This window comes from Battus philenor, unplaced genomic scaffold, assembly GCF_028537555.1.
Source record: "Battus philenor isolate CCGP_79_NKW_IND1 unplaced genomic scaffold, ilBatPhil1.0.hap1 SCAF_29, whole genome shotgun sequence".
Lineage (NCBI taxonomy): Eukaryota > Metazoa > Arthropoda > Insecta > Lepidoptera > Papilionidae > Battus > Battus philenor.
This window is the reverse complement of record NW_027181692.1, coordinates 7,693,172-7,706,586: the sequence shown is the minus strand read 5'-3', so window position 1 is coordinate 7,706,586 and position 13,415 is coordinate 7,693,172. Positions and strand designations below refer to the sequence as shown.

The 13,415-nt window shown below is 34.7% G+C and overlaps 2 protein-coding genes across 2 annotated transcripts in view; one reads left to right on the top strand and one right to left on the bottom strand.

Annotated features, from left to right (window-relative positions):
• The window catches only part of Lrrk (Leucine-rich repeat kinase), an 82,468-nt gene extending 74,007 nt beyond the window's left edge, over window positions 1-8,461 (bottom strand). The window contains exons 1-3 of the mRNA XM_068769670.1: window positions 8,287-8,461; window positions 2,439-2,630; window positions 787-952 (exon numbers count right to left, since the gene is read on the bottom strand). Of these exons, the coding sequence (XP_068625771.1) occupies window positions 787-952; window positions 2,439-2,630; window positions 8,287-8,358 (430 nt within the window). The 5' untranslated portion in view covers window positions 8,359-8,461. The remainder of the gene's footprint in view (window positions 1-786; window positions 953-2,438; window positions 2,631-8,286) is intronic.
• A 925-nt stretch (window positions 8,462-9,386) lies between these two features.
• LOC137926208 (uncharacterized) overlaps window positions 9,387-13,415 on the top strand; it is a 65,680-nt gene continuing 61,651 nt past the window's right edge. Inside the window, exons 1-4 of the mRNA XM_068769781.1 lie at window positions 9,387-9,572; window positions 10,296-10,382; window positions 11,128-11,260; window positions 12,170-12,283. Coding sequence (XP_068625882.1) covers window positions 9,487-9,572; window positions 10,296-10,382; window positions 11,128-11,260; window positions 12,170-12,283 — 420 coding nt within the window. The 5' untranslated portion in view covers window positions 9,387-9,486. The remainder of the gene's footprint in view (window positions 9,573-10,295; window positions 10,383-11,127; window positions 11,261-12,169; window positions 12,284-13,415) is intronic.

Below are 13,415 nucleotides of genomic sequence, written 5' to 3'. Positions count from 1 at the left end.
ATTGCTAATTAATTTACCTATGTCGACTAAAAAGCTGTTTGTTTTTGAATCCTACACTAGCATTAGGCGATTATTTTTAGAAACAATAGCATATGATTAAACAGCCGGTACAAACGAAAATATCCAACGTTTAAAATTTATCGTGCTGACTTTTATTTAGCTCCATTCGTACAGATCAAAGACACCAATTTGTAGTCCGGATCGCACAAATTAAAAAGACACATAATTTGATCGTACTGAGCAAACAAATGGACCAACAGAATTCACAGTTACAACACGAACAACAAGATGTGTGAACAACACTTTACTATTTTTTTTATTTATTTTCACAAATCAGTTGCATCATTTAAATATATAATATTGAATTTGACGTACATTTGTAAAAATGAGCAAGCTGTTTGAGAGAAACAAAATTAAATTACGTAAAATATTGTAACAATATATTTTCGTAAATGGAAATGCAAATTTTGACTTCGGGCTCGAAATGTGTTACTATGTAAAATGTCAAAGACGCCAAACAAAGACAAAACATACTTTACAAGGTCAACTAGGAGATTAGTCAGGGCAGGTGTAAAAGATAGAGATAAAATTAATTTATTCAATATTGAAACAACATTATTATACAATATTTGATCATCAACTTATTTTTTTAAATTTATTTTATTTTGACACTACTCTGCTTCGTCTTATAGTTACGGAGAAGAAGCAGGGGGAAACACATATAACACGTCTTTTAATAAAGTTTAATACAGATTTATACATATAAATAAGATATAGAAGACTGACCTCGTGCCTCGCGCAGGGCCAGGGCCGCGTGGCGATGGCAGCCGCGCTCCGCCAGCGCAAGTGCCACATCACCAGCCGCGTCGGTCAGCTCAGCTCGGGCGCCCGCCGCCAGCAGCGCGCGCACGTTCTCCGCGTGCCCGCGCTCTGCCGCCGTGTGCAGCGCCGTCTGCACTCCCACGTCCAACAGTTACTTACAAAGAAGATCAGAACATGAAGAAAGAGAGAAAGAATTTGTGAGGAAACCAAGATTTAAAAAATGCCATGCCCATTAAGAACAAAAACACCCAGTTACACACTCTACAGCACCCCTCAGCTCTCCACTCTAAAGACCTATGTCTGCCTCCACCGCCTGATAGAGCCTTAGCTGCTGGTGCAATACATCATCATTACATCAGGCAGTGGACGCCCACTGCGAGGACTAGGCCTTCCCCAAATATCCCGGCCACGATGTCTTTCGACCTTGATTTTGTCATCCATCCATCTGGTGGGGAGATACCCACGCCGCGTGTACTCGCTCATGGTCGTCACTCGAGGACCTGTCGGATCCAACGTCTATCACGTATTACAATTTGCTGAAGAATCGTCTAGAGCAGTGATTCTCAAAGTGGTTTATTTCGACCCCTAGGGATCTATGACAACCTGCAAGGGGTCTACGTCAGCGAAAAAAAAATTGTGGATCCATAAAATGAAAATGGGGGTCCACGATATTGGATCTCAACACATACACTGATAGTACCTATTTACTTACATCATACTTATGATATCAAAATATTTACATTATTTATAAAATTACCTATGTTGTAAAAAATTATGTTTATTTAATGTTACTTATATCTTATATTACAGATACAAAATTTTATTTTGTGCAGTTTTGATTTAAATTCAATTAATAAATATATAAATTAACTTGTGTTTTTACTTTAAGTTTTCAATACTAAACTACACTACAGTTAGAAATTTACAGGAAATCAATATCAGGTAAGTAGGGGGTCTACCCAACACGGAAAAACATGGCAAGGGGTCTACGACAGAAAATAGTTTGGGGAACTCTGGTCTAGAGTAATGATTAGAAATTTTTTCAGATGGATCTCTAGGTGACTAAGAGTAGATGGAGGTACACGTTGGCCTGACAAAGGGCGGGATCGTAACAGTGAAGAACTCAAACGTTGGCTTGACTTCACCTATTAATAAATTACTTGAAAAATCTTGCATTTTCCATATTTATTAAGTCTACCGGAACCAGATATATTTTAAAGAAATTTAGGAGAAGAAAAACTGGGAAAACTATGGTCGAGAATTGAATATACATTTGAAGTTTGACAAAACTAATTTAGGATCCACAGTGGGCCATAGCCCCCACCACTCCTCCCAAAGATTTCCAATTTGTCTTGTCTTACTATATTATTACGTTTATTATTTCTGTAACCAGTGATTTTCGGATAGGTAGTACAATACATTGACAGTAATTGTGATATAGGTCCACTCATTTAAATCTTTTGCAGTTATTTCCGATCATACTGTATAATACTCGCAAGTAACGGCGTAATCGACAAGGAAGGTTCTGTGCCTTGCAGAGGGCTTTTATTGGCTGTTATGATGACGAAACTTATTTTTATCGAAGTCCACTTTGACTAGTTATCAGATATTCGCACCTTCCCACCAGTGGACTCGTCGCTGCGTGCGTCAGGGTCGGCGCCAGCAGCCAGCAGTGCATGCAGACAGCGGCTGCGTTCAGCGAGTGCGGCTGCGTGCAGTGCGGTGCGCTGGTGGGAGTCACGAGCGTTGACATCAGCACCCGACGCCACCAGCTCCTGCAGCAGCTCCACATTGTCCCACAGCGCCGCCTGCTGGCACAAACTGACTCCTTAAACTGATACTTCATTGTGCTACGCAAGGAAAATTAAACATTCAACCTGCAAGACTACTTCAGGAGTGAGACGAAGATATGTTAGGTCCTACCCACTAAAAAAGCCTAAGTGATTCCTCGCCACTATTACATATATATTTAGGATTACAGAGGAAGATTCTTTATTACAATACACTTATGTGTCGTGTTTATAAACTTAAAAAAATATAACGCGCTCCCTCTCGATATATATTGATCAGAAATCGCTGCGCATTCCAAGCAAAGATCCAAAACTTGTCGCTTGACAAGCTGACGGGATCGTTACGATAATTAGATTTTATTATTTATTATGTTTATATGAATAGTATATGTAGATATTTATATATTATGGTATAATTATAATAAGTTGAAGCCTGTTTAAATTGACACTAAAATTTGTTAGTACAGCTAGACGATAACAGATGGCGCCGCTAGTCGTTTAAAATCGCGGTATGACTTTCCTTCCCTACGACTTATATGAGGAAATGGTTTGTTTAGTGCAACATAGAAATTTGACAGTGAAAAGTTGTATAATGTCCTCATACGAAGCGAAGTAGCCATTAGTATATTTATAAAGGATGTTTTTATGTGATTATTTTATCTCCCAATTTGACTTTATTTTTGTCATATATGATATCAACTTGGTAACCTAACTTTATTAATATCTGTCTCTGCATTGCCTAGCGGTTACCTGGTAGAGAAAGCCTTCTTAAGTTCGCCGTTATATATAAAATGTATAAAATTGTTTTTATACATTTTATATATAATTTAAGAAGTTCATTAAACAAAAACTTGTAAAAGAATGTGTCACGTTATGAAGGACACCTAAATGATAATATAAAGCTTGGAAATAAATTGGTCTTCTGCATTAATGATATTGAAAAAGTGACCTCAAAAAACCTGAGTTTGTTGTGGGCTCACAGATCAGGGTGCTTTTGAAAACCACGTGGTTTTAACGGATGTCTTATAGAGGAGTTCAATCTGATTTTAATTACAAATTGGACTCTACGATCATTCTTATGATTTCATACACAAAGAGTCACTTTTAACTATTATATGAATTATAATATGAAATAATTATTATGGGTTGGCTCAACTAAAAATCAATACAAATGCAGGAGCTGTATGACGTCATTGTCAGCTGCGCATCGGATACGGGAATCCCACGTGCATTTGCATTGCGTTTGAGGTTATGTTGCCGATATAAGCTATATAGCTGTGCATAACATTAAATAATGTTATCCACTACTAGGGGAAAACATGTGAATAACGTTTCTCAGGCGTCCAATGCACCCAAGAGTTTAATTTTTAGTTTGACGTCTTAAACACGTCATCCGCTCCGAGAAATAAATACATTTAAAAAACTTTTAATTTAAACGGTTTTTTGATACCCATATTGTGGTGGTTGTGGAAAAATATGTACCTAGTCCGCCATATTGGAACGGCGTCCATCTTGAATTTTAAATTTTGACATAATCATCGTGTTTTACTAGTGTAGCCCTTTCATTTGATACCCATATTGAGGGGGTTAAGGAAAAATACGTAATCCGCCATTTTGTATCGGCGGCCATCTTAGATTTATAATGTTATTGATTTTATTATATTGTATTGTCATCTAAATTAAATGTGTGTAACAAATTTCAGATCAATCTGACAACGGGAAGGTGCTCAAATTTCAATTTCTAATTTTGATCAAAATAAATTCCGTACGGGTCGAACTAAATAAAACCGTTTAAAAAAGTAAATGGATCGTCTCAAACGTCAAATACACCCAAAGAGTCAACAACATCCGTTCTACGCTCTATGTGCCCTGCCCAACAACACTTAAACGAACAGTCTATCAAATAACAGTCAATAATTTGTCATCAAAGTAAATTAAAATATATATCGTCATAAGAATAAATTACATTCGACTGAACGAGAGAATCCTAAATTGTTTTTGACAAGAGAAATTTTCTAAATTAATCGATCGAGCATACCTTTATATTTAGCTCTTTTTGTATTAGTATAAAATACTTGCCAATTTTTAATCATTGCAGTTGGTTAAATAAATAAAAATGACATTATGTTCTCAAAAGACAATTTTTTTTTAAAAATCCGACGTTGATACTATACATATAAAATTTTATGCATTTTTAAATAAAGTTGATACATACGCCCAAGCTTTTACGGTATCTTGAGTTAATTTTTGATCAAAAACCAAGTATCTGCAAGCAGAACAATTACGCAGACGTCAAATACAGCGTGGAACGCTGATACAGCCCGCGTCCAATTATAATAACTTTAAAAGAGGCTTCCCTTACATTAATTTTAAGGTATAAAAAACTGTCGCTTATATTAAAAAATTATGGTAAGTTTAGGGAACCCTCAAAGGTGTTAAGGTATTTTTTTTTTGTCAAAAAATCCGTTTTACAAGTTGCAGGAATTTTATCACCTATGCGAAGCCGCTAAATTACAATTATATTGAAATAATTATATTTATATATACATTATAATAATTAATTTTATTCTATTAAGACAACTTTGTTATGTTGTAATTTGCATATTGTTTCTTGGTGTTATTATAGCAAATGAACTTTTTTAATCTATCTACCCTATCCATCCCTAAATTCAGTTTACGTTTATATTGAAGTCTGAGAATTCCAAGTCTAAACTTTAAATGTTATTCTAATGTAAAAAATATAGGGAACTGTGAACAGCGAAGCTTGAAGGTCGATGCATTATCTGTTACTTTTTGCATTGGAACTAGTTTTAAGTGAATTTGTTATTAAGTGCATCCTCAATATCTGTGTCAAGAAAACTTTGTTACACGAACGTATTTACACGAACGAACAGCATGTCAATCTATATACATGTAAAAATGGATCTCGGCTTTCCGTTATTTGGACATAAATGTCACTAGTAAATAAACTCTGGCGCTCGTTAATAAGCTTTCGTTTTGAGTAAAATCATTTTATTTAGATTATTTCCATATTTGTTTAACTCAACCTTAACCAATTTTAATTAAACCTATTCTAATTGCAACATGCATAATACATAAACGAGATTGCATCTTCTTTAGTTCTAATTCCCAAATTTTAAACTCTTTGTTTTTAATAAATAAAAAGTCTTCAGAAAAGAAACAAATGATTTAAATATATTCAGAAAATAGAAAATGGCAACAAATAATCCTTTAATTAATGTGTAAAATATTTGACGTTTTTCGGTTGTGCCAGTGAAAATGTACCTGCTGCTCTATTTCTTATGGTCTCACCATAACCTAATAAAAACTATCGATTTCTTTAACTTTTAAAAAATGGATAAAATGGATAAAATAAAATGTATCTAATTTTTCCCAATTTTCAGTTGAAATTTAAGCTAGAAAATTACACAAGAAATAACTAACACTGACTATTGAAACATTGCGCTTCTGTGAGTTCTCTATGGTTTTTGCGCATTTGACAATTCGTTTTGAACTTCGCGCGTTTGACATTTCCAAAACGCGGGAATTGCACTGACCTGTATTTATCGATCATGATTTATTTTCATTTATTTCACATATGAAATATTTTAATTTCTTTCTTTCTTATTTTAAGTTCTGCAATATTTTTTTTAGTTTAGTCTTTTGTTGTTTTCGTGAATAGGTAAAATGCCCAGAAATATCGATATAATTGTGTGCTATAATGTTTGCAACTCACGCAGTTTAGGTGATTAGCACTTTAATCACCTAAACTGCGTGAGTTGGATGGAAAAACATCAACTTATTACAACCCGTGTGATAATGTTTTTCATTTTAATTTTAAGCTAAGCTTAAATGTACTAAAGTAATCTAATGAACAAAGTATTTAAACATATCTACTTATTACTCCTAGTATCACTCCAAACAGACACTTGTCTTTCACTCATTGCCATAGTTTAAGTTAGTTATTTATAATTTAATGAAAATGTATTGTCTGTCAGAAATTACTGATTTTTCATAAAAGTGTGATATACATAATTTAAATACCAGAAACAAAAACAAATTATGAGGTATGCTAGGATTCAACTTCATTGAGTTTGAAAATCTTTTTACTGGCAATATACTTTTACAATAAAATTCCTATTTATGTTAAGAAAGCCTTTATTTCAAAATAAAAAAAAAATCAAACATTCTTTCTTCATAGAAGAATTGAATGGATTGATGTATTTTCCTACAGAATGTTACAATGTTTTTTTTTTTTAAATATATCTCGCTATAATACTAAAAAAATAGTTTCTTTTGCCTGTTCCTTTTCATGTCTATCACCTTTATCATGAGAAATGAAATCTGAAAAAGAATCGAAGTCAATGACATCCTTGGAATTGGTCATGTGAAAGGGCAGTGTGCAGCACAAATTGCTTTTACAGCAAATGGCCTTTACAAACAGATTGTCATGGAAAGTTGCCAGGTGGCAGTGCTAGGCCAGTCATCATCGTAATCTTTGATAAAGGCCTGTGCCTTGGCTTTGGCATCTATCAGTTGACATCCATGAATAAATGAATGAAATTGCAAACACTATACATGGAGACAATGGAACATGTACTGAATAGTGTAATGACTTCCTTGAAGAAATTGTTAACCTCTTTATTTTATAATCATGTAAATAAAATAAAAATTATTGTTTGCTGGTATAAATAAATGTATGGAATAATGCTAACACTGATATTTTATAAAAAGTTACTTTGAAAAGGGCTTTAACATCTGAACAAGTTAGTTTAAAGTTCCAAGATATCTTAAACCTTCCATTTCTTTAATTTAAATCTAAAATCAAAACTATATATAAAATAAATGCTATTATAGCTTTCTACAGTTTTAAGTTGACTCATTTATATGGTTTATAATACACACATAAAACATAGTTAAATTTTATTTAAAAAGTGCAACTGTTGAGTTTTTGACCGGCCTGCAGCAGATCAACATTTCAAGCCATTGGTAGCTTATTATTTAAAATAATTAATTGAAAATTGTTCGTAAATGTCTACTTAAACTTTATATACAGTACACCAAATGCATTGATTTGTATTCAATAAATTATTTTATATTTTTCACATTATTTCTACATTAATGGGAATAAAATAAGAAAAGTTGCATGGTAAACAGGTTAATGATTCTGGTTTTTTTTTGCAACCAAGATTTTTTTCATCATACTTCTTAAAAATAAAATTAACAATATTACAAATAGGTGTAGTAAATATAAAGATAAGGTGTATCATGCTCCAGTGTTAATGAGATTCTTGTTAGATAATAAGAACTATATGCCAATTGTAAAAATAAAGGTTGTAGTTGTTTCTTTTTTATTATTTATATTAAGATTTTAGAAAAGAATCTATCAAAGAAAATGCTATAAGTTTTAAACAAACCTTACTAATGATACACAAAGCTAAAAAGCCAATCACCAAAAGCCTATAAACAGTCACCAAGGTTAATAAGGGTTTGAAAAAAATCGCAAATAAATATAACAAATTGCAATAGTTGTGTAAATGTTTATTGAAGTGCGAAGACAGGAAGAAAGTAAATAAAGATGAGCATTCATAAAAAAAAAATTAAAAAAGCGCGATACATTGCTTCTCTTCTAGCGTAGTGGCGTTTCGGGCAAAGAGCTGGCCCTTCAGCTCACCTGGTGCAGCAGCCGACCCTGGAAGTGGTCCTCGTCGGGGGACGCATCCATTGCGCGCGACCTCAGCTCCATGCCCTCACCAACACTCTCATTTCCGGAACAGAAACCCGTTCAAGCGTTACAAGTTTTCTCGTAGTTTTAACATTAATTCCTTGGAGCTTCCTCAATGAAAGTTGCCCCCAGAGTCCGGACCCGAATGTAAGAGGCCCGCGCGCGAACGTTGGCGCTCCCTGGACGACTCTCGCCGGCTTCGAGCTAATTTATTATAAAATAATCAAGAATATCGATTTGAACAGCTCTGATTGCAAAGTGACAGATCACAGATGATTGCTCCGTGTTTATAACGTTCGGATATTTCGTTCAAATTTTTTAGCTCTAAATATATGTATTATTTAATGTTAAGAATTATTACTCAAAAGCAAAAAGCTTTTATCATTAGGTCCAAGGTTACTTCTTCGTTTTGTTTAAATCCTTTTTATAATTATCAATATTCCATACCGATTTAGAAACAAGGATTATTTTTTGATACGTAAATAATTATGTCTGCCTGACGCAATTTTAAGTCTTCAAAACCACTTGAACGATTAATTATTATATATTTACCTACAGTGATTCTCTATCCTAACTGAAATGATAAGCTGTTGTGCGAAGTAAACTGAATGGCTGTTCTGAGCGGAGAGCTTTTAGGAATTGCTAGTACTTGTCAAAGTTAGATTACTATTTATACACCTGCGAGAATAATATTGTGGAAAGTTCCTATAACCGCGCTTCGCCTAACTTAAAGTCATGTCGTACTTCAGCCGCTAATGCAAAGTTCGTCGTCTGTTAACAAGGCTATTATTTTAATGCCGGTCGGGACCTGCATGTTAGCAAGCGGCCAACCAAAAATCAAATAAATTTACGCAAAAAAAATAATATTATTAGTAATATGTTGCCTATGACATACTCCTGGTTTCAAATTGTCATTACCTAATTTGAAGTTTTTTTACGTTTGACTAAAAACGGCAATAAAATTCTTCCGAAAAGCTTCAAGATTGCAAATGTATTTTCTTTTATATCATGATAGTAAAATAAAGGCAATACTGTTGAACAAATGTCATTCAATTACTTTATTTTGAATTGAGGTTATATTTCATCATCTTTAGAAAACAATATTTTCTCAATAAAATTTATACGTTTAGATAAAAAAAATTAAACAAAATGGCACCTTCAGAAGGTCAGGTGGAAGAACTCGACGAGAGATGCTTAGACTTGATTGTTAAATACGTTTCAGACATAAGAAGTGGGTGAGTCGTGGCAAAGACGCTTGTTTGCTTTGTTTTGAATTAAAGCTGTTCCCCGAACCCGTGCATCCAACCTGTAGAAAGGAGAATAGCTTTCGGACTTCGCCCCGTGCTTGTCGCGTCCAGTCCTTTGACTTAATTTTCGTTAAATTTACCTTCAGTCAAATGTAGATCGTTCTCAAGAAAATCCTTTGATATTGATTCTATATTATTTAACAAAACAATAGTTCAATTATTTGATATTATTAGGTTAATAAAACATGTTTTAATTGATGTTACTCATGCCTGTAGATATAGACATAATTTGGATTTTTTTATATTACAAATTACTTATTTAATATGAAAGTAGTCACAATTGGAAGTGCAGGACTTTTTTTAAAGATTTATTCTGATCACCTCTTCTTAGAGCAATGTGATTGAAAGTTCTGACTTCTAAATGTAAAATGAGTGATGAATTCTATAAAATTTGTGTTTTTTTGGTAGATTTCAAAGAAAGAACTAGACTCTAAAAATAGGAAAAAAATACTTTCAGGGAACTGGCTTGTCCTGGGAAAAATAATATGAAAATATATAAGTTTAAATTTAAGCCCAGCATACTTTTCATGAGTAGACTCTCTTTAAAGTTGGGAGATTATGATATTTTAAATTACTTATTATAACTCATCCAAGTTTGATAACAATTGTAATACCTCAAGATGTATATTACATGTCAATGAAATCCATCAGGAAGCTGAAAGGGTCTTTAAACATTGCGACAGCCACAGTGGGGCTACTGGAAGAGATAATCAGCGATTCAGAGAATCCCACTGCCATGTAAGTAGCTTTGCTCCAATCTTACAATTAAACATTATATTATATTGAATATTGGTAATTATAATATATATTAGGTGTGTAATATATATTAGGTGTGATTAGTTGCATAAGATTGCATCCTGAGAATAAATCCTGTGACCCTATATACCTGCATATATTTGTATAATGTGTTGTTTGTGGACCTCATCATAATCATGTCAGCTGAAAGAGGCCCTTGCAAGGAATAGGTTTCCCCAAAAATCACCATAATGACTGGTCTTATACTGCCTGCATCCAGTGACATTCTGTGATATTAACTATGTAACCTTTAGGTCCAAACGGTGACCTAGGATTCTCTGCATATCTCTTCATATCTGATTTAGTCTAGCTTTCCTCTCTGGATGTCATTCTAGACTAAAAGTGTAATCATATATTTTACCAAAGCAGTTCTTGTCTTGTCTCAGGGGGCTGGTTTCTGCAACTTAAAAACAATGCGCTCATTTTGCACTGTGGTTGGTCTTAATCAAACCAACCCAACTTCCTGAGAAATTCTATCAGACCCTTGATGTTGATGAGAGGAACTTCGGCTGTCTGAGATGGATAGCCCTTTAGGGTGCTACTCCCGTACACTGAAGTAGTATCAAAAGTAGAGTCAAAGTACCTACATATACTTATATCATGTATTAGCATTGGTGTGTCAATTTAAAGTAAATAGAGTGACAAAGTAAAGGATAAAGAGGTATAAATGTGTGTGGTGTGTCGACAGTGAGCTGTGTGGACGTCTACGTGCGGTGGGGCGGCGCCTGGTGGGCGCTTTGCCTCACGAGCCGGTCGCGGCCAACGCCGTGCGACGAGTGTTGCGCGCAGTACGCGACGAGCAACGTGCTCACGACAACCAGGTATTCAACTGTCCTCTACTCTGTGAAAGGAAACATTCCTACAAAATTTCTTGTACCTTATGATGACAGATATATCATGATGAATCCATGTGTACTATATGTGGAAATTTCTTGTGTTATGTCACCCTTATATGCAACTACCCATGTCAAACGATAGGCACTTCAACCCACTACTAGCGCCATCTATCGGTTGCAGACTGAAATTGTACTCAAAGGTGCTGTTGCAATTGGAATTAAGCCTTAAAATTTACTGACTGATTGAATTTCGTCTTCAATTCCTATTGAAAGAAAAAAAAAACATTTTGAAATGTCTATGAAGGCCAATGAAGTTTACCCTTTAAATTCTTAGTAAATATGAAGGAGGGTTTAGATTTTATTTAACGTAATTGCGTTTCAATAAAAGCTTGTCTTTATGAGAGTACACTGTCCAGGCCACGCTTTCATACAGTACAGCAGTTTCGGTAGTGTTCGTGTTCGGTATAATATAATATCACAAATATGTCCACCGTATTATACTTTCATTTATGTCTGTACACTCTATCCTCCTTACGCTTTATTCCTCACAACATAGGATAGTGAGACTTTTTGAAAAATTTTACACGCATTTTGCAATGTTATCTGTGCCGGTCTATGACGGAGTGTTTTGCTTCAGCTACTGTGGTATCTAGCACGGAGCTGATCTCATAAAGGGCCTCATCGTTGCCGTTCATGTACCTTCCTGATCATCAATAATTACAAATTGTCCAAATATGTAACTGTTCATATTTTCACTTCTAAAAAACTAAAAAGTTCTGAAAGTGGAAAAGGTCTTTTACAGTCACTAATAATAAAACTATTACTGGGCATTGTTTGTCTTGTCCTTCAGTAGCAAATTGCTTGCTGCAGTTGTAAATGGCTTTCGTGTTTCAGAGCGGCGAGGGTGCAGGAGAATCCCTCCAGCGGCTGGTGGCAGCCCCACAGCGGCAAGCTGCACCCGCTGCAACGCGTGTCCTCATAGAACCTGTGAGGGACTTTATTGCAGAGGTATGTACCTGCAGGCTTCACGAGTATACTAATACCTTGGTAAAAGTACCATAAGTATATACATGTACCAATTTTTCCAACTTCGTTGTAGCCAAGATTCTATCTTGTTGTTGCAAATAGGAGGTGGATATATCACATTGTTAAAATCATTGGAAGACATTGGAGGAAGTTTATGTCTAGCAGTGGAGGTGGTAAAGTGATGATGAAATAGACAAGAACAAGTATGATAAGTAACAAAACAGTATTTCATTGTGGAAAATGCTTTAGTTTTTTTTTTGTTTATGAGTTTCTAGGCCTACATAAGACACTTCCTCCAAAAGGGATGACAAGATTATGAGGGAATTTTACTTTAGAATTTCTTCGCTGGTATTCTTCCATGCTGAAGATGTTCTTCAAAGATTCATTTCACAGTCTCATGCTTTGCATTGTTCTCTGTTTTTTTTTTTAAATTCATTGTAGACAAAATTCTTTTTTCTTATAGCATTTGATCTGTAAAGTAGTAGTAGATAAAAAGTGTGTTAATAAACCGAATTTTAATTATTAGTTTGGTGTTTTTGGAGGTTCATTAACCAAGTTCCTGGGAATGCTCAAGAATTCTTTTATTTTGAAAGAGAGAGATAGAATCATGTGGGACTCTTACCCATTGAAAGCTCCAAGGTGGTTGGCTATGCGCTGGTGTGGGGCTCCGTGGATTCCTTTGGAAACAGTACCTCGAGTTCAATCTAGGCTTTGTTTTTTAATTTTTTAGGAGACCGTCTCTTGGAACTAAAAGTAAAACTTGTGAGCAGAGAACAGAATTTATTTTATTAACTGAAAACCTATGTTTATTCAAAACCTTAACTGACTTTATTTACCCAATCAATCACAGGCCTTTCTTTACAACCAATCACACGTGTCGTATGTGTGAGACGGAGAAAGGTATATATAAATAGAAAATGTCATAGTTGTGCAGCGCGCAGTTATCAATGCATCCGGATGGTATCTTTTAGTAGACTTTTTTTCTAAAAGACTATTTTTATTGCGAGCTATTACACTATTGCAACAATGTGTGATGCAAGGTCGCAGAAAGTAGCTGGATGCGAGCAGCGCTACACCGTTCCTCGTGGTGACGTTTATGGGACTTCGATCAGCT